The sequence below is a fragment of the Ixodes scapularis genome, unplaced genomic scaffold, assembly GCF_016920785.2.
Source record: "Ixodes scapularis isolate PalLabHiFi unplaced genomic scaffold, ASM1692078v2 PGA_scaffold5__190_contigs__length_132052651, whole genome shotgun sequence".
NCBI lineage: Eukaryota > Metazoa > Arthropoda > Arachnida > Ixodida > Ixodidae > Ixodes > Ixodes scapularis.
In genome coordinates this window covers 88,975,165-88,996,949 of record NW_024609880.1, presented here as the reverse complement: position 1 = coordinate 88,996,949, position 21,785 = coordinate 88,975,165, and the positions used below count along the sequence as shown (strand labels likewise).

The following is a 21,785-nucleotide window of genomic DNA, read 5'->3' as shown; positions in this document are numbered from 1 at the left end:
GTTAGGGTGCAACATGCAACACATTCAAGCTAGAAAATTTGTGACCACATATGAGCGCTGAAATTTTGTTTCCCATAGAGTTCCTGTATAGCTACCTACGGTACCAGAGTTGCGCATTCAGCCTCGGCGCGTGGCCGTAGCGCCGGCTTTCCCGCATGAGGTGGATGCTTTGCTCCTCACGTGACTAAATTTGGCGAATAGCGGCGCCGCGCGCGCCGCCGCGCATGGAAAACAGGAAAGGAGGAAAAGGAGGCGGAAAGCAGGGAAACGTACGCCGGGGCAAGAGAAACGTCGGCGGAGCGACCGTAAAGGTGGCTTTCTTGCACGCCAACGGATGCTTTGCTCCTCACGTGATGGATATCGGCGAATAGCGGCGTGGCGGCGCGGGGAAAACAAATGCGCAACTCTGGCTCCCGTAGGGAGCCTATACAGGAACTCTAGTTTCCCTACCCCTTTAACGCTCGAAGAGTCAGTAGCGGCGTGTTTGAAAAGTACAATGACGTCAAGAAAAAAAAAAGAAGCCAAAAGAGAAAGGGGAAGTTTACGTACACACAGGATCTAAAAGCGGAAAGTCGCGGTGCACACTCTCTAAGCATGATTCGAGGAGTCGGTGGATGAGCACGCACAAAAAGAGGGGCAAACCTCGTGGCATTGCACTTTCGACGATGCTCGATTGATTGGCCCATCGAGAACGTAACGTTGGTTGCGCTTAGATCTTAGGGTGAAACGAAGTACTCCATTTCACGCTAGAGAGATTTAGGGAAATGTTTTTTGCACATCCGATATGGTACGATGGGCCCTCCGGTGCGAACTGCGCATGCGCTACCGTGTAAGACTCGCGCATGCGCAGTGCGTACCGGAGTGCCCATTGTACCGAATCGGTTGTGCAGAAACGGATCTCTAAAACCGACGTTAAGATCCGATGGAGCGAAAGCAGGGTCTGTTCAGGTACATTCACTCACGCGTGTCCGGTAGACTTTTTTTTCCCTCGATATTTTTATACGTAACTCCCCAATGTATGAAATAAAATAAAATGACAAAAAAACTGAAAGAAAGAAGAAAAAAAAAAGAAAACAGCATTTCTCGAGAAAAGAAAAAAATTAAGACTGCACTAGAACGGCGGCGCCCTTTTGGCATTTTGTCATTTTAGCAAAGTATGACAACACGTAATAGACAAAATAAAAATTGTAAAAGAAAAAGGCTCAAATATTTTAGAGGTCGTAGTCTATTCTGCTTCTACTCACGACAATTTGCACAATTCTGAAAACTGTATATATGGCGCATCAAAAATGCACAGACCTGGCTTTTTATCAACAGATCCAACAGCACCAAAAGTGCATCGTCACGACGTTCGTTGCCTTTGTGCATTTACTAACACCGGTGAAAGCATTCACGCAATTAAAAAAAAACAAAAAAACGGAGGATTACGGCGCATTCAGTGTGCGTAACAAGGGAAATAAGAGAAAAACGTATTCCGTGCTCGGAGTGGTGGTTGTCCGAACTAAGGACACCTTCTCTTCGATCACACATATATCCATATGTATTTTACGGCCGTGACCGCATACCAGCAGCTGCGGCCGCTGCGAGTTCATTAAGCCAGAAATCTGGTGGAGTGTACTGTGGTAGAAACCAGTCGAAGAGAACCGATCTTAATGTGCACCTTGCCGTTGCTCCAGGTACACGTGCCGGAAAAGTAGGCACTGCCGACCAGGCCGCCGCCGGTCGCGAGGTCCGCTTTTCATGCGCCCAAGCGGGAGTCTCCAATGGAATCTCTCGCCCTACAAGGTAAGAAAGAGAGGCGTGGTTTCTGGCTTCTGCGCTGCCGTCTATACAGTCTCTTGCAGGATGAGAGTAGCAACGCGACAAGCTCATCACACAAAGCCCTCTACTCTTTTTTCACTTTAGCAAATCGAATTCTGGAGAGGAGGAAACTACCGATTATGGCGAGCAGAGAGCTCTGTGGGGACGAGATTGTCCGGCTATTCTAAACCTGCAACAGGCTATAGGAACAGTTGATGAGCACGGTGCGGTCGTTACATGATCATTTATGTAATTATAGTGCGCACACGTGCGTGTCTAAAAATTGCCATTTGAAAGTATGCGGTATACAGTAATGTAGACGCAGCCTTCATTTCCAACGATCTACCAAGTGATATGAATTTTTTATATGGATCTTCGTTACGCAGAGAAGTTAATGAGGTTCATAGTTTGTCAAACAGCCCTGTTGTGGTGACACAATATTAGAACTGAATTTAGTTTATTCGCGTGAAATGGTAGATGCAAATTGTGGCGGTCTCTGTAAATGGTCATGCGCACGCGGACCTACGCTACGAAAATACTAGCGCATCTGCTTCACGGCAGAACGGAAAGATGATCATCCATGGAGGCTTGGTACCTTGAGCACGTTTTGGCGCATGTATTCTGTGAGCACTAAGTCATCGGTTCAGGAAAATATTATTTAGGGAGTATAAATCATTCGCTCTGCGTTATCCCTATATGTGTAGCAGTGAGTGAGTGTTCACTTGCTCCAGGAGATAGTGAACCCGCTGGTGGGTGTTGTGAGAGTGTGCCATAGGAAACGCTTCAAGAAGTTCAGAAGAGTTGTGCAACTCCGTCAGTGTAGGCCGCAGGCTCGGAATAAGGATGCCACCATTTTGATGTTGTTCCCCGAGTTTGCTTGCCATCTCGAAGTGAGCGGCACTACACTCAGGGACTGCTGGGAACTGGGAACGTGGTATTTTCGAAACAAAACGAAACAAGATACGATACAAAATATCAGGGAGGTTAGTTTTGAACACATGGATATAGCAGTTCTATTCAGCACTAAGTTATCGAAAAATAGCTTAAGGTTATGCGAACTGCATCCTCAGAACTGACGAGCAATTGGGATATGTATGATTGTTGCCATTTCTTTCTTTTTTCATTTCTCTTTATAGATGTGTCTGCGGATTTGACGCCCAAAATTATATCCAGTCGAAATGGACAGCATTTACCTTCATGCGCAACACCGCCAAGAATCAGTGTTAGTTGGAAGAATCTATCTTACAGTGTGCCCACATCAAAAGGTGAGAGACACCAAGGTCTGCCATATGTACGCGGCTCTGCGTTTGGGTAGTGTTCAAGCAGCCACGGTGTACGACTTTTACTTTAGAAGCTCCCCAAGTAACTTACAGTCGGGGAAAGGTTAAGGACCTAATAGATGCTTGGCCCCCAACGCGCTCGGTGACTTCCGCCGGGGTTTTGCTGCCCGTGCACCGAAGTGTTACCAAAGGGAGAAGGCTCGCACTGGGGCGGAACATCCACTCGGTTTTTAAGTTGTCGCGGGCTATAGTGCAGCACCAGGCGCACGCACTGCGCAACAGCCCGATTGGCTTAAAGACGTCGACGTTTTTTGTTTTGTTTTTTATTTTGTGTAGACTACCGGCAAGCATAATCGCTTACAGCGTAAATTGGTGGCCTGAATGGTCTCTGTACACCACACTAGAAGTTTTAATGACAACCTTTGAGTTAAAAAAAAGGAAAAAAAAAAAAGGAAATCGCATGAAAACGAATTACGAGGCAAGAAGATCTATGCATAAGCCACGCCTTCTGTTTCTTGAGATGTCAGTCACTACGACTGTGTATAGTCACTGACATGTTGAGAAACGAAGGAAGCGGCTTCTCCTCTCATGCTTCTTGATTTCTGATCTCTGGTTTACAGTTTTTATCGTCTTGTGCTGCAATCTAACTGACTGCAGAGCGATACTAAAACACTCCAAACTCGCCGCGTCCAACATTTCTTAAGCTGTTGGTGATATAATTGTGTAGCGCATGTACCTACAGGTTCTCATTTGAATTTTTGTACGCCAAAGGTGAGGGACACTGCGCTGTATCACTCTCATAAGTTACCTGGTGTAAACTGCACCGTGGGGTCTTAAAACATCGGACATTCCTCGTCCTTTCGTCAAAGTAAAACATTATGACTGTGATTGGTATTCCGCCTCTTTTATGGCAGTTTAAGGTGGGCACGTCTTTGTAGGCTGCGTTATCTATGCACCGTTACAACGCTCGCCCCTCTCATTGTCTGAGCTGATTAAAGCGTAGCCAGTAAGAGGGCGTCACGGTGTAACATGGTATCAGGGACTTGTGACATTGTATAGCTGAAAACAACTTCAGAAACGCACGGCGTGTTAAGTCCGAACGCCGAAGAAGGAATCACGAAGCAAGAGTGATTATTATATGCCACAACCTGTTTGTTTCTAAGCAGACAGTGAGAATAGAGTTTTATCCGACTATTTTTCATCACCGTTCGTGTGACATCTCTGCGGTTACCCAAATCCTATTAGGAAGAATATTTGGGGAATTACTTTTTTCTCGTTTTCATTCAGTAAAGGGAAACTGCATTCTTTTTTTGTAATAACTTTACGCCATATGAGTTTGAGTGTGATCTACACCCTGGCGCCATCTGTCGGATACCTTTGGCATACTTCTGATATGCTTACATTACAATCTGAAGTGTTGGGCTAGTTGGTTTGAGGTGAACATCTTCGCTGTTTCTTCCCAAGATGTTCCCGTACATCACCTATTTTTTTACACAGATAAAAAATTCACATTGGGCTTCAAATAATACTGGCCATGTTAGAAGCAACCCTTTCTCATATAGTGGCTCTTATATTTGATCTCGAGAATACTCCGAAACTTTCAGTCTAGTTACACGCAGATCGCAAGTGTTTCCGGGGGTACCTGATAGATGGCGCCCATGTGCCTGTGTGTTCTCTCGACGTCGCCGTTGACGAGCGGTTGGAACGCAATCGAACGATCCCGACTTTGCGTTTCATGTTTGTCCGAATAATCAGCCTTGGCAATTCGTGTTTGTCCTAAGGACTCGAATGTTTCTAAAATCGCGCGACGTTACGCCTTCCAGGCAAGAAGAAAAACCTCCTGAACGACCTCTCCGGGAACCTGAGGTCTGGAGAGTTGACCGCAATCCTCGGACCCTCAGGTGCCGGAAAGACAACCCTGCTCAACATATTATCTGGCTTCCAGTAAGAACTACGTTGTCTTTTATCGATCAAGAACAGATCAAGAACAGATGTTCACGTTTTTTGTCTCCGCGATTTGGTCTTGGGCGTTCGCATCGGCTAATAGTGCACTCTCATTGGCTCCGATGCGGTGATGAGATGCCCATGGACACTCCACGCCCTGCGATTCTGAAGCTGCTTGTGATTGCAGTATTTTGTTTTTGTTTCTGATTTTCTCAATTGGGCCACTGGCTACACGGCCACTTGCGCGAAAAGGCTATATTTCGGTAAATGAGAACTGAGAACTTGATTTCCTCTTTTACAGGACCCGGGGTTGCCAGGGACAACTCTTTGTCAATGGGCAAGCTACGAAGGAGAAGAGCTTCCGTAAACTGAGCAGCTACATCATGAACGGGGACAATCTGATACAGCACCTGACGGTACGAGAAACCATCGACGCGGCGGCCAGGTTGAAGATGCCGGAAAACAGCACGTACCAGCAAAGAGATGCCCTGGTACGAAACTGTGTTGCTCTTGGACGGAATGGTGACCGAATAATTTTTTTTCTTTCTTTATTTGTTTTGCGGAGTTTGTTTCCGCAGAGGGGGCAGAGATAAAGGCACAATGCCTGACAATTTGAGGGGGGGGGGTGTCATGTCACTGGTATAAATACCACATAGATACCGATAAGGTCTGCCTGCTCTCCTCCATAACGTCCCACTAAAGGTCTGATACCGGGCAGCGCTACCGTCGATTCGCTTCCTCTCTCACATTTGTTTGGCATAGTCGCGTGACTTCGTTGGCGCGCCCAATGGCCAACGGCTTCCGGACGTACAGGGTTACGTTGAGTGTCGTGAAGAGGAACAGTGCCAAAGGCCTTGCATCTAGGTGGTGTTGGTCATGTGCGAGATAAACTAACCTGCCTAATGGCACATTGGGAAAGATTGGGTTTTCTTCTGAGCCAGTGAACAAACTTTCAAAGTCGTGACCTTCCGTGTCTTCAGTCACGCTCACGCTGCTGATGCATCATACAAAAAAAAAAAAAAAAAAAAAAAAAAAGTGTGCAGACACTCCCAGTGTGATGTTAGACTTGACTGTATTCGAAAAGAAGGTAATTTGTCAAGATATTTAAGTTTCTTATAAAATGTTTGCTTTTCCAATAGCGTAAATTAGGTTGCGAAGAATTAAGACCGTTGGTTGTTTCAGTGTTTCTGTTGTATCAAGATGAACTCAAAAATGGTCTCAATAACAGGTGACGAATCTCCTCAAGTCCTGGGACCTGGACGGCTGTGAACACAGAGCCATCAGGCATCTCTCGTCCGGACAGAGAAAGAGGGTTACCGTAGCGCAAGAGTTGGTCAACACTCCACCGGTGATATTCCTCGATGAACCCACAAGGTGAGAGCTGACAGTTATCGAAATAGTTACCCTCATATTATATGAAAGAGCATATTATGGAATTTAAATTTACTGTGCAGCGGGTCGGTAAAGTAGACTTGACCCAGAAAGAATAAAACAAACTCCGGACAAGTATGCGACGAACGCCATATTTCATTCTCAAGGAAAATATATGTTCTTCATTCCTCGTCCCGAGTTTTTTTTTTTTTTTTCTGTATTAAGTTAATAAATATTACACTTAAAAAAGCTTGAGAAGTCCCTCCAAGATAAACTGTAAAAAATAAATACGTCTACTTTTTCCGCCATGCACTTGGGATAGCCGCTCATTGCAACCTACAGAGGGACGCTGAAAATTTATTTACAGACATTGGACAACAATCTGCGCTGTGACACTGAGCTCGACGTTTCAACTTGCTTACGATAGGCTCATGACTGTCACGGTGCACGCAGTCTTTTTTTAGGCCTAAACATTATTTCAGCCTCGTCATTGGCCGAGCTCCCTCGAAGATTGCAGCTATCGGCTATCTTAAATTGTTTGCAAAAAAATATACGCACTGCCTTCTTTTTTCTTTTTTTTTTAGTGCGCAGGTTTCGCTAAACACGTCCAGTCACCATAGTTGCTTCGTTCGAAGCTCTGCAATTGTTTTAACAAGCATTCATGTGCTCCGAGTTTTAATATTTGTCTACTTTTTTCAATAAGGCGTTTTGAAGAAAGTAGTCGACTAAGTTGTTTAAATGTTTTTAGAGGCTTAAGGGTGCAAGTTATTACGTGGCAGAGAAACAAAACGAGAAATACACAAACAGCGTTTGACTTGCTGCAGGTCTACTTGGCCTTTTGACGTGTATCCGTTGTGCGTGCTCGCATTCTAGAGGCAGATTAACACACTTGCGTTTAGATGCCACCGAGTATATGTTATGCTCCTTAATCAGCCAACAAAATAGGAAATAAACGCGAACCGCAGGTGCTCTAGGGCTATCAGATAGATGGCGCCAGTGTGCTCCTGCTCTGGTCGTTAGTGATCACATCTGCACACATCAAACAAGGTTGCAACCAAACACAGCCTCAAATCCACACACAGCCTCAAATCTCAAAAGAAAAGGGTTTCAACACTCAAGCAGAAATTAAACGTCCATCTGATCATTTGTTTTTTCTTTGATGCAGTGGCTTGGACAGCAGTAGCTCACTGCAGTGCATCATGTTGCTGAGGGAGTTAGCGACCAGGGGTCTTACCATTGCCTTCAGCATACATCAACCAAGTTCGAGGCTCTTTCAACTGTTTGACAGAGTATGTTTCTGCTAGAAATGTTTGTGAAACATGAAACCTTCGAGGTCCGTTTTATATCGTGATCCTTGTCGAGACCTTGTCCCGTTAAACAGAGTAGTGTGATATCAAATGCTCGGAATTACTGCTAAGCTTTATGGAAAAAATGCATGTGCGTGAGCTCAACACAATCATAGTAACAGACGCGGAATGTGCCGGGTGTAAAGCATGTTTCTGTTACTTCACAACCAATAATAATACGGCATTAGCCGTTAACAATACCGAGTAACGAATTATAATTCAAGAAGTGTGAACATTATAACTTATAAGCCGTGCCCTGCATTTGTTGAGCTCTCAGTGACTATAGATACTCAGCCCCCCCCCCCCTCCCCCCCTTGACGACAATAAGGGTTTGATAACTGGTGGTGCGGCTGTTGATTCGCTCGCTTTCCTCCACCTGTTATAACATTCGCGTGACGTTGCTGGCGCGGCTAATAGCCATGGATGTATAAACAAACAGTATTACCAGATACTCTACTGGTGAGAATAGATTTAACTCCGCATATTAGCATTAGACGGCGCGTCTACGGCGTGGAGGGAGAGGGCTGCCGACGGTGCACCGAGATACCGGACTCGCCAAGACGGCAGAGACGGCTGCCTCCGCCGTCTCGACGGGTTTCTAGGACGATAGATGGCGGTAGGCACTCCTCCCAATTGAAAAGGGAAACCCCCAAGGCTGCGCGCATCCAGCGGTTTCATATACGCAAACCTCGTCGGCGCCAGGACCATTGGGGTTTTTGCGGAGTGAGATGAGTTACCCTAGTAAAGTATCTGGTGTTGCGTTGAGGTTTCTGAAAGAGGGGACACTGCAAAGACCTTTTATCGAGGTATGTGATTATCTTGATATACTGCATTACACAACCCAGGAATACAGTCAGGAATAGCAATGGCGGCATTTTCATTCCCATGCTATGCCAAAAAAGAAATATCGTCGTGTTATGGTTTTCTACATTCCAAGCAATCGCGATCTTCAAGATTCCTGATATGCATCTCTAACTAACAATCACGCAATAAAGCAATGCCTAACGTACTGTCTTTCGGGGCGTCCACTTTCTCGGGCTTGTATTGCTTTTAGAGAGAAAATAAAAGAAGGTAGTGGAGAGATTGAAATCTTTTGTTCCAGTCATGCTTCGCTCGTGTGCAGGTAGTTTTCAACCAACCTTAGTTACTTCAAAAATTGAATCATCACCAATATGCTTTTTTTTACTTTTAATTTGTGAATTAACAAAGACGTGCTCCTTGCAGTGCTAGGTCGGGAAATATACTCTTTTCGAAAGTTACAACCATTTCGTGGCAATCTAGAAAGCTCCGATATATCCGTTCTAATTGCATGATCGGAGAACAAGCTCGTCTATACCACGCACCCCCGACTTCATTAATCAAGGCCGCGTACAAAGACCAACTTCTTAGAATTAATTCCCCGCTTTCGACTGTATGCTTTACAAGACGTTCGCTTTCGCTGGAGTGAAGAAGCTGGGTAATGGAGGCATTAGTGTGTCGAGTTTGCCTCTGGACAGGGTATGTGATTCAGCCATTACGTACTAATCACCTCAATCAAACGCTTCGTTACAATAAATGTGGACAATATGGAATAACATTACTAAAAAGGAATAGATCTAGCAACATTATCACATGAGGCACTCATCGAGCTCATTCTTTCTATGTGATTCTTCCCGAATAGTAATATCATTTACTTTTCAAGCAAACTTTACATTATATTAGATAAGATCAGATTGCATGTCGCTAAACTTTAATAAATGTAAATCCTTTTCATTTTCCCGCAGTTCACGTGCCACATCATTTTCGTATTACTTTGCTAACACTCAAGTAAGAGCCTGCTCATCTTATAAATACCTGTGTGTTCATCTCACCTCTGACCTATCATGAACTACTCACATTACCTCTGTTATTGCTGATATTAAGCGTACTCTCGCATATTTGCGCCCTAACCTCCAACTTGCTACACTTTCCGTAAAACGACTAGCGTATACTACACTTCTAAGATCCAAGTTAGAATATGCCTGACTTATGTGGCCTCCATGGCAGTCATACCTCACGAATCGTCTAGAATTCGTTCAATCCAGAGGCCTTTGTTTTATTTATAATACCTACTCAACATATACCAGCATATTAGAATTACGACAATCGGTTAACCTTTATTCACTTTTACTTCGCCATCGAGAGTCACGCGTCTTTTTCGTTCATCGAACTTTCTATTACAATATCCACCTCAGATAATCATTACTATCACCTCACCAGGCACTTTCTCACGTTTAGATCGCCCATGTAAACTACGTCCAATTCGATCATCAACTGTTTCTCACAAGACTTCCACACTACGATTGGCTATCGAGGGTCGGAACTCACTACCTCACAACATCGTTTCTATAAACGAGACTACTCAATTTGTTGAATCCATTACCCTCTTTCTATCTAGCTTAGCTAACTAGCTTACAGTGTTATATTTGTGTTTGCTGTTCTACTTCTGTTTTATTGCCACCCCTCGTATAATGCCCTGAGGGCCCCCGAGAAAAATAACTGACGATAATGATGATACTGTGCATTTGTGTATACATGTATACATGTGTATGTATGTATATGTATGTATCACGGGAACTTTCATCATCGCACGTGGTGTCATCAGAGAAAATAATCGAAAATATGCAGGTAACGGGGCCGTACTTGGTCGAATGAATCAAAGTTTACCAAGCCGCCGAAGTGTTTTGTCTTTCGGCGGCTTCGGAAACTTTGATTCATTCGATCAAGAATGGTCCATTCATCTGCATATTTTCGATTATGTGCATATGTATGTATACTATCCCTCTATCCACGTGTACACGGACGTATATATATATGTGTGTGTGTGTATGCGCGTGTGTGTGTGCACATTTGTATAGACAAGTGTGTATATGATTGATTTTTATTATTCCTATTTCATTAGTGATGTTTCTATTTCGTCTGTGTATTTGTCTAAAGCTAGTAAAATCTATCGCTTGTACAAAATTATGTAATTGTATTGTGTGTACGTTTATAGAGCCTGAAGTTGTTCTCCCTCAACGATCGACTTGTTATATACTTAGCTATGTTAACGTACGTTTAGTGCGTCGTGTAGCTTTTTTTGTATTCTATTTTTTTATGATTTGGAGTTCTGTTATGAACTTCGCGGGGGCTGGCACCTTCGTCAAGTTGCTATTAAGCAATTTTTGACCCAGTCTTCTGTTCTGATGCGCCGTCTTGACAAAAAATAATATTGATATGATTTCATAGTGCGAAATTCTAATCTCTACGTTTGCTGCCCACTCTTTCTTCTCTTCCTCCTTCAGCTGTACGTGTTAGCCGAAGGCTCCTGCATCTACAGAGGTCCCGCCAAAGACATGGTGCTCCATTTGAATGCAAACGGTCTGCAATGTCCTCCGTTCTACAACCCGGCTGATTTTTGTAGGTATAAGACACACTACGAGATCGACGCCAATCCCCGTGGGGTAAAAGAGCACAAGAAACTTCCGGCCATTTGCAGTATCCTGTAGATTTATCTGCTAAATTTAGATAGAACAGTTTATCCGCTAAGATCCGCGAAGGTTCTCATGGTGTCTTTTGACGTCTTGTGACATCATGTGACAGCCGAAGCGCTTTGACGTCTTGTGACTTGTGACAGCCGAAGCGCTGCCCACTATGGTAAATACAGACTGCGCACATGCACGCCACGTGACCTGACGATGACCTTGGCAAACTTCTCAGCTAAATTTAGCGGAAGAATTTCCCCTCTAAATTTACGAAATACATTTTTAAATTATGTTATGTGATACTGCGACGTTATGACACGACGTAAGCGAAACACTCGTTGGCATCCCGCTGCGAAACTTCATCATTTTTTTAAATTATTTTTTTGTGAAAATGTTGGAAAGTGAAGGATATTATAATTTCCGTTATTATATCAACAGCTGTCACCGCCCAAGGTTATGAAATGCACATCACGTTGCACAAATACACTTGGAATGTGCTTTCTGCCCTTGGAGGGCGGGAACTGAAAAGGGACAAAACGCGCAACAAATTGATCCTTCCATCCCCATATGGTCTATTTTCTAATTTGCTAAATATAGGGACGCAGGTGCCTTGTCAACCGTATTGTTCCAACTTTTTTTTTTCATCTTTAGCTTTCTTTTTTTTCACAGTGAATGGGTTGGTTTTGATTGAGCTGGCTTTGTAAGTTGTTCATATACGAGCTTCCATTGCAGTAGTGATTTTTATAGGGCATATGCCATAAAATCATACAAAAACATAACAAATTTCTGTTTTTTTTATAATAGTTAAGAGAGCAAGCACAAAAAAAAAACATTTTTCGATTAGAAATATTTTATATAAGGAACTTTAGTCTTTCTGGAGTTTCTTATATCAGAATTCTTGTCTTTCTGGAGTATGAGATGACTACTAAATTATCTTTACTTTTGTTTTCAGTGATCGAGGTTGCATCTGGAGATTATGGGAGCGTGAAAGATACTCTTGTGGAATATACGAACAGAAACATGGATAAAGTGCCCTTCTATGCACCTGCGATGTCAAATGGTCATATCGAAGATCCCCAGCATGATGAAGTGGCTGTAGTTCCTTTGTTAAGCAAGGTGAGCTTTTCGTGGCTATTGTCCGCGGGTAACGTTAAAATGCGTGTCTTTCGAAGGTTTAAACAAACAATGCACGTGTTACATTGACAGGGACGGGGCATCTACCATAACAGGGGTCTCAAACACGCAGCCAGCAAGCATCACGCGGTTGCGAGAATTCCCTTCCCATGCCTCGAGCGCTTCGTGCGCCGTAAATGGTATAGTTTCATATCGACGATTCATTTCCGAGCAAAACAAAGCTCAGCTCATATAACGTAACCGCACATTTTACAACATTTTGTATTCTTTTTTTGGCTAAGTTATGCTTTGTCGAAACATTTACTTCTCAGCCCTTTTCATGCAAATCAACCGGGCTGACAATACCACTAGGCTACAAGCGCGAGCTCTTTGCTCCAGGAAACGCCTCGGCTGCACGAACACTCACTCAGCAAGAGTCTGTGCCAAAGATAAAGCAATGACCTTGGCTTTGTAGCCTTGAGAAACACGTTCCCAATACGAGTATTTTATGATATTGCTTTTCTAACAATCTTCGGGAAAGTAAACATTGCCGTATGAAGAGATATCTTTATCCATGCCCGTTGAGTGAAGTAAATTGTGCGACACGGAACCATAAGTGTGCTCGCTCTTGTTCTATGAAGAACTGCCAGCTAGTTGGCGTTTTGAATTTAGTGATCACATCAAGTGCAGATTTTGAATCATATGAATATGCAAATAAAAACTAAATATGTCACTGGAAAGACGGCGAGCATACAAGAACAAGAGAGCACGAGGGACCTCTTGCAGAAAATCTATGGGGTGTTGCTGGGAGGGTCGGCTGCTTTGCAACCTGAAACAGCATTGCTTTTTTTCTTTGTCTTAAAATACCAAAATATACCCCCCCCCCCCCCCCCCTCTTTCTGTTAGCCCTCGATTATTCGTGGGTGGGCAAACTGGATCCCACATTCGAATGAGTTTGAGACCCCTGAACTAAAGTCACTAACATCTTAGGAAATGCAGGCCGCGACTCAGTATGTTCCCGTTTCTTACTTCGTAATTCCTTCTTCAGTGGTCTTATCGGCCATTGTCGCAATATTGGAGCGATAACAAGGTGCTAGGAAATTGCCATACCCTGTGCTTATTAAGTTCGCACTGATTGTAAGGGTTGGTCCACAGACTTGCAACTGCTTACAACAATCGTAAGCAAACGCGAAAGTGCGAACGGGCCTCAAGACCCAAGAAAATGTGGCACCGTGAGAACTCAAACCTGTCTCTTTCTTTCCAGGAGGATCGAGTGTTTGTAAATACGGTCTCACTCGGCCTTCAAATCAAAGTGCTACTGAAGAGATGTTACCTCTCACTAGTGCGAAATCCCGTGAGTACACAAAAGATTGAATTGCGCGCTGCTTAGTTTTGTCAACATTGTGTGCAGCAAATGACAAACACGGATTATCTAGGTTGTAAGCGAAATGGCGATTTTCATAAATTGACGTTCTCAAGCCTGTTTCTTATGATGCAATTTTGATTGTGATTTCTCAGTTCCGCGGTCGCTCATGCAGAAAAAAAAATACGTGGTGGAGGCTGCGGGGCTCAACGCTGCAGCTGCAAAATCGCAAGAAAAATCGCAACCTGTGAATCAATGCTCAGTCAGAAGCATAAAGCACAGGTTTGGCCGGACGCCATATTTATATTGCGTTAATTTAAAAACCCTTTTATCACAATTTGTTTAAGTACTTGAATTAGGCAAGCAGCTAAAAAAAGAAGCTTTTATGTGCTTCTATTTAAAGAAACCTGGAATCTCTAGTTTCTTGTAAAGCACCTGAAAAAGTCAATCGCTGCAGCCCATGCAGAGAGCTCGGTGACATGAGGCAAGAGCATAGCATGGAAGGAAAAACAACAGACATGGTAACTTAGGAGCCAGAGAAAAACGGGACGAGCAACAGAAAGCTTCAAACTCAGCTAAAATTTCGTTTTTCTCCCGCTCCTGGGTTACCATGTAAGTCTGAACCAGCTCGCTTGTCCTCTTGCTTTATTTTAAAGAAACAAAATGGTAGATAACGATGCAAAATTATTTTATAGAATCTTCTTCCGTTGTATGTGGAATCCAGGGTGTCATAAATGGGGTCATGAATGACCTCGCCGGCGCCCAAACTCTCGTTTTCAATTGTTTACGAACGACCTGAAGAGTTTCTCGTAAGCGCGGATGGCCTTCTAGAGAAAACTATATCTTGTGCAATTATCAGATCGAATCCATTAAGCGTTATGCGTCGGGATTTTCTGGTGCTACTAAAAAATAATTAGGCATGACCTGATTGCCTCACCACCTCGAAATGATTACGAGTACTTAAATTATTAGGAGAATAAAAATTCAAGCGATTCAATTTAGTAACAATATTCCTACCAAGCGAGTTTCACGTACGAGAGTGCCCAACTGAAAGAATTTCAATTAAAACAAATTTAAATATAAACTATGTTGTTTTAGAAAATGTCTTATTATTATTATGTGTATTAATTTCATTCGCCTAAAAATGACTTTAAAAGTTCGGTTGTCAATTTATGAAAATTATCCACCATTCGAGAGGTTGAGGCACAAACGTTACAAACAATGGCATTCCTTAACTTGCAAAAAAAAAAGTTAACCGCTAAATTGCCGTGCTGTAAGGATTTCAACCATTTGGAAAGCTCCGACGAATACTATATTTTATATAGTCCCGAGTTCGTATTAGAAAAGAATTGGAATATATAAAGAAGTATAATATGAAACAGAAATATATCAGTCATCGGAACGTCACCTTATGCGAACTTCAAAACATTTTAGTTCGTCAAAGTGTGATAATTTTTGGCACTAACCAATCTCAGCATATTGAAACTGCCACTACGATCTTATTGTCTGCTGCTATTTCACTCCTTCGACAAACTTGCTTATCTCGTTCTAGATGGTGTTTCATCTCCGTCTGGCCACCCACGTGGCGGTGGGCGTTATTATGGGTCTCCTGTACTACGGCACGGGAAACCGGGCCGACCTATTATTTAACAACGCGACGCTCGTGTTCTTCGCCCTCATGTTCCTCACTTTCACCGGCATGATGCCCGTCGTCCTCGTGTGTGAGTAGTCAAAAGCTAATTCATCATTATTCGAATCGTGGATGCATATGATAAGGTTAAGTGCAATCTTTAATAAATAAATTGTATTGACGTTCTCACTCGTGTACTCACAAGCGATTCGATTGTTCGTCAAATCGTTGACACAAATGATCAGGTCAGGTGCAATCTTTAATAATTATTGTATCTAAGTTTCAACGGTTGCACTCGCAAGCGATTTGATTATTCGTCGAATTGTGGATAAAAGTGACCAGGTGTACAATCTTTAATAAATATAATGTATTGAAGTTTCCACTTCTGTACTCACATGCGATTTTATTATTCTTTAAATAGTGTACACAGATATTCAGGTAAAGCACAACTTTGATAAATATTGTATATAATTTTCTATCAATACTCTCACAAGCGATTTGATTATTAATGGAATCGCGGTTCCAAATGACCAGGCAAAGTGCAATATTTGATAAAAATTGTATTGAAATTTTCACTCACGCAATCACAATCGATTTGATTATTCGTCAAATTGCAGATACAAATGATCAGGCGAAGTGCAATATTTTATAAATATTGTATTGAAGTTTCCACTGATGTAATCACGACCAATTTGATAATTCGTCGGATCGTGAATACAAATTATCAGGTTAAGTGCAATCTTCGACAAATGTTGCACTGAAGTTGCGGCTGATGTCTGCGCCACCAGTGATGTAATGCATGCTGATCAAATTATGTGAAAGCTGTGTTATATTGTAGTTTCCACTGGCGAATTGGTTATCAGGTGACTTAATAAATGCCTATTTCGACCGTGAATACAAACGGTTAGATTAACTTCAAACTGTAATAAATGTCGTATTGAAGTTTTGATATCCGTTACTGCGATCAAATGATTTAATGCATCATTGTTGGGATCGCGGATGTTAACTAGACCAATGTCAAATGTTAATGGATTTTGTAACACCGATGTATTAATTTATTATATATGGTTTAACTGCTCATCAAATACGTTAATATAAAAGTAGAAGTTGCATTTAAAGGAGTTCTTTCTTTATGAAAGAGTAGTATAAGTATGGTGCGAATCTAAATAATTGGCGCATGGTCATTCGCTGAACGTTTTCCGGGGATTGCGCAGATTGATTCACCACTTGCTGTGGACAAAAGTAGACGCACATATATATTTAGCGCGTCGTGGGTACAGATTATCATGGAGCAAGAGTTTAAGTTATGAAGCGTCTGTAATACAGCATGAGGTTATAATGCTATGTTTGAATTGCCTTGTAAATAATATTAAATCTGAAATATATTTAAAAGCGAAATATAAAATACAAAATATGAGACGACGTAAAAGAGAAAATAATTAGAGTAAAAACATAAAGAGGTGACAATTGAATTTTATTTATCGCAGTTGCATTGATTATATTTATACTTCCTCAGACTATTATAATTATTTAAACATAAAAAAGTAAGATAATCTTTGACATATCTTGGAATCTTTGCAGTTCCCCTGGAGGCTTCTGTGTTCACTAGGGAGAGATGTAACTCATGGTACACCCTCAAGGCATATTATCTGGCCAAAACAATTGTTGAGATTCCATTCCAGGTAAGAAACATCTACGTACCAAATTGGATATGTCTATTGGCGTAAATTAAGTACCATAACTTATTACCAGATCGGTGGTCGCTTTAGTCTTTACTGCATGATATACCTAGACAAAGAATAATGTAGAATACGTGCCACAGATCGCACATTGAAATCAGGGGTTTGTGTAACCACCTGCAGGGGTGGTTGCAGAATCGCGTGCATTCATTGTGCTAAGAGCATGGAAGTTTTTTTTTTTTTATCTAATCGTTTATAAAGCATTATAATGGTGGAACAGATGTTCGTTTCAAACTTACAAGTTGGACAACACAGACGTTCAAAATAACCACATCACCTCGACCGACCTTCTTCAAAGATCGCTGGGTGCATGCGCCAACTTTGAGAGATGGTATGGTAATGTCCAGTAAAAAATTCTAAAATTAAAAATGTCGCAATCCCATGTTTGTACATTGACATGGGACAACTGTATGGTTGGAACTGTATATGTGTTATAAAAACCCTTTGGAACCTCTTTTTGAGTGCGGCAGTTTTGCAAAAATGGTTTATGGGATTCAAATCGAATTAATTTATCAAAACAAACGCAAAGATTAAAAAAGGGTTGGAGAAAAGCCTGTGGGGGTCAATTTGAATCCGACGAAGGTCGACGTTTATTTTGTGGGGCGCGTCGAAAACGACCCGCTAAGGGATTTCTATTTCGTGCCGAGCCATCGCTCACACTTGCCTTGAAAGTTGTGGGAATGACTCCGGCAACGATAATAGAACAGAATCCGAAGACGTGCCCACCGAAAGAGGAACAGCCCCTGAAACCTGCCCACTGTACCCTCTTTCTTTGGGGAAAATTTTCAAAATCAGGGGACCTAGGTGTAAAGGGACACTTGAAAAGCAAGTGGGTAACTAAAAAATCTTTGAAATGGTTGGCCAATTCAGCTATACCCTCACTACTTAGGTGTAACCCATCGAAAGACAAAAAACGATGAGGCGTGTCAAAAAAAGAACGGTGATTTAAAAATACTACATTTTCGTAAATAAAAGCGAACTCCCTCAGAAAGAAGTTTAATTCAAAGATTTTTTCGTCAATCCATCGTATGTAGCCTGGTCCACGGGGCCTAAAATTATCCTCCAACCGGGGAGGAACGCTAGAGATAATTATAGTCACGTCCGGTCGTTTTTGCCGAATGTGTAAAATAAGATTATTAAATAAAATGGCGCACTGGAAAGGCGGTAAACGGCAAATATCATTTGACCCGATTTGTAAAAAAAAAATCGAATTGACGTAACGGGGGAAACTGTCTACGATAGAAAAAAATATCCGATATTACGCCACCAGACTACGAAACTACCGTCGGTCCACTACCGTTAAAAATAACAAGAGTGTGCAAATACTTAATAATGGAGGTTCCCACGATGTTAACCGTCTCTAGGGCTGGGAGGGCAGGGGCACGTCCCGAGGCCATGATCAAAGGAGCAGCACCTGGGATAAAAATAAGGCACTCGAGAGAAATATATTCCGACAGATATTGCCCTGAAGGAGATTGTCTTCCGAGTCGAGGAGAGGGTCGCCAAAAAGTTGTGTAACGGATACGTTTCGAGCCTGGTAGGCTCTTCGTCAGTCCAAACAAGAACGCTTCGTTTTCCTTTTCTTTCAATCAAAGAAAAAACGGCCGAAAAAAAGAAGTAATTGGAAAAATGCTTACCGTTTATCGGGTATCTAATCAACTAAATTCTCGCTTAAAAGTTTAACATATCCCAATTAAAAAGCCGTAAATAGTATTGAAGTAATTAAATTTAAAATTATTACCGACATTATTATCACAACAGCAGTTTTTGGGACATCTGGTTGGACATAAGCCGTACCTGGTGTCATGTGAAGCGTGCCGCATTAAACGATGATATATATATGGGTGGTTTCATCTCAAATCGTGCAGGCAAAAAGGGTCGAATTTTTAATTTCGATGAAAAAAATATATCTTATGGCGCCGTTTTTAAAAACGCAGTCGCCGCAAACCGCAAGTTCGTCGGATTTTTTGTTCGCGACTTATGAATTTTTAAAGAGGCCGCGGCGAAAAGCAGTGTTTTTCACACCCGTCGTGGGTCGGATGTTTCGCTTGATCTCCCGCCGTGGATTTTCAGTCCACATTATATTATCTTTTTTAAAGCACTCTGTGGACACATTTAAAAGGCTCAAATACCATAAAATAATTTTAGGCGTTTTGCTTTTTTTCTGTAAAAATGTCAAAAACGCCCCCTCGGTCAATTTTTGACGAACTTTGACAATTAATTACTGGCGATCTACTTGGGTTACATCAATACTTTTTATGTCCACGGAGAGCCCAAAACACGTTCTTTATATGTATTATAAAATGACTTGGCTGTATAAAATATTCTTTGCGGTACGTTTACGTTAATGTTATGTGAAAACCAAAAAGTACCATTTTTGAAATTGATTTTCTCAAAAAACCCATTTTTTATTTTTTTTTTATTTTTTGTTAAAATGTAGATGTGATAGTTTTCTACGCAAAAATCAAGTCTAGAAAGTGTATATTTTGTTTGTATGTTTTATATTTGGGCCTCAATATCGGAAAAAAACGTCTTTGTTTTGCAAGACCCATGTCAGACATTCCGACCCATGCGTCTCTATGAATTGTGAAAAAGTTTTCTTGAATTTTCTTCTGCATTTTGTAATCAATTATAAACGAATTTTGTGGTATTGAATATTTATGTATGTTTTGATAAGAGCGGGAACCACGAGATACATATCTAACCAAATCAGCAGGCCTAGTAGACTTTGAATAACCAAAAGGCACAGACGTTGTATTGTTTCGATTTATAAACCTTTCACAGTAAACTAGCACGACTAGCTAATAGCTGTCATATTACTGAGACAAAGAATTCACCACATCCGTCGATATGTTATATACAATTCTTTCCGAAACCAAACACTGGGGGTTTGTTCACCGCACATGGCACAGGTCACCAGGGAATGTCCTTTTACTTCCGTAATACACAAAATTGGTGACACAGAAACGGTCCGCAACACACAGAGAGTGTGTCATGGAGAGGGGTAGGAAATAAAAATAAATAAATAGGAATTAAATTGCCCAACTGCGGTCTTAGCGAAAATTGCGTTAAAAAAATAAAGTATTTAGGTTGGAGTGGTGGCAAGACGATAGGTCCACGCCTGGTGGAGAGTCAAACAAAGACGTCGACGGCACGTAAAGGTAAAACAAAAAAAAATCAATAATTTAATAAAGACGGGAAAACTCAGCCGCACATGGCAAGAAGATAAACCAACTCCTCCGGGCATTCCCTAAATGGGACGCAACCAAATGCGTGCGAACACGCTCTCTACATCACCGCCTAGGCCGCTACGCCATGACAAAATAAACCCAACAACTGAACAGTGCTAACAAACAGTTAGTAAGAAAACATTGAAAAAAAAAAAAAAAAACCTTCAAAAACGCACCCGAGAAACTAAGTTCAGCGGGGCGAAGAAACACACTCGAGTCGGTCCCACGACACTAAAGTCTGGCAGGATGACGGCGTCCAGATGATGCTCGAATCTGTTTTTCCCTCTGTTACGCACATCCACGACGGCTGTGAGGAGCAGTGGCTGTGCGAAAGAAAGTGAAGAATAGATTCGAGCAGGCGATGCGCGAGAAGGTAACCGAGACTTCGGTTACCTTGAAGCTTCATATCGGCAGAGGAGCTTTCGAGGTAGTTTCTGCAGTTACTCAAACTTTCTCTTTCCCCATCCCTTTTTCGAAAGAGCACGTCAGCCGGCGGTGACTTTTCATCTCGGGAGAAGCCCACTCTTCACAAACGGTTATAGTTGACAAGGAGGCTGACTTCGACCCAACTTGTCTCCGGGCAAAATACAAACACAAGTATATTTACCAACACGCTCGTTTTAATGTCAGTCTCCGGGCTTTGCTGTTTCTAAAAGAGATAGCCCTTTATAAGGACAGAATGAGCGGGTTGGTGGGGATAATTAAACTTAAACAGCCCCTTCTCGTTTTCTTCCTCAAGTTTAATAGATAACCCTTCGGTGCTATCGGATCTCCCCGGAGAGAGAGAGACAGCACGGCCGTTTCAAGGTAAGGATAGGGCGCTCGAAGCTGGGGCAAACAGGCGGTATCGTTTCACGCATGCACGGATGGCTGGTTTCAAATTTTCCCACATCCCTAACGAAACCGGCCCATCTTCGTGGGTGCGTCTGTGGGATTTCTGTCCCGCGCCGCCGGTTTTAGCGCGCACGCGGCGTTGTTTTGGCTGGCAGAACAGTTGTTGACCGTCGATATTGTAAGGCCATGGTGTCCTCATCCTTTCAGGCAACGATTCCTTTGCTTTCCCTTGTGCAATACTCTGACTGACCCCTCCTGGGTGGCTGTCACTGTTCGCCGCGTCAACGACACAATCGTACCATTTCACTCCTCGTGACACAGGGTGCGCTGCTCGCTTTACTGTCACGGGCCGTCCCATCTAACACAACGAGCGCGAAAGGTCGTGGTCATCTGCTGGCTCCGAAAGGGCGGGACGTTCATGCAGGCCAATGAGGGCCCCAAATCAATACGACGTCTGCCGAGTCCTACACGTTAAAAATTAACGACACCTGCTGGTCTGTTAAGAAGTGTTGCTTTCTCTTTTTGGAACTCCTCCCAATGTAGCTTGCCGCCTATAATAAAATTTAAATAATCAATAAATATAACAGGGTGGAAATACTGTACCTCACTTTTATGTGGGAACGTTGAAAAAAAAATAAAAAAAAACTATTTCC

The 21,785-nt window shown here is 42.4% G+C and overlaps 1 protein-coding gene across 1 annotated transcript; it reads left to right on the top strand.

The window, feature by feature from the left end:
• Positions 1 to 1,681: 1,681 nt before the first annotated feature.
• LOC120841150 (ATP-binding cassette sub-family G member 1) lies at positions 1,682 to 17,056 on the top strand. Its single transcript, XM_040212002.3, has 11 exons — positions 1,682 to 1,785; positions 2,937 to 3,065; positions 4,904 to 5,024; positions 5,326 to 5,515; positions 6,253 to 6,398; positions 7,561 to 7,684; positions 11,044 to 11,158; positions 12,176 to 12,339; positions 13,601 to 13,690; positions 15,252 to 15,420; positions 16,911 to 17,056. Exons 1-11 carry the CDS (start codon positions 1,764 to 1,766, stop codon positions 17,054 to 17,056), a joined length of 1,416 nt encoding a protein of 471 aa, XP_040067936.1. The 5' UTR covers positions 1,682 to 1,763.
• Positions 17,057 to 21,785: the final 4,729 nt, after the last annotated feature.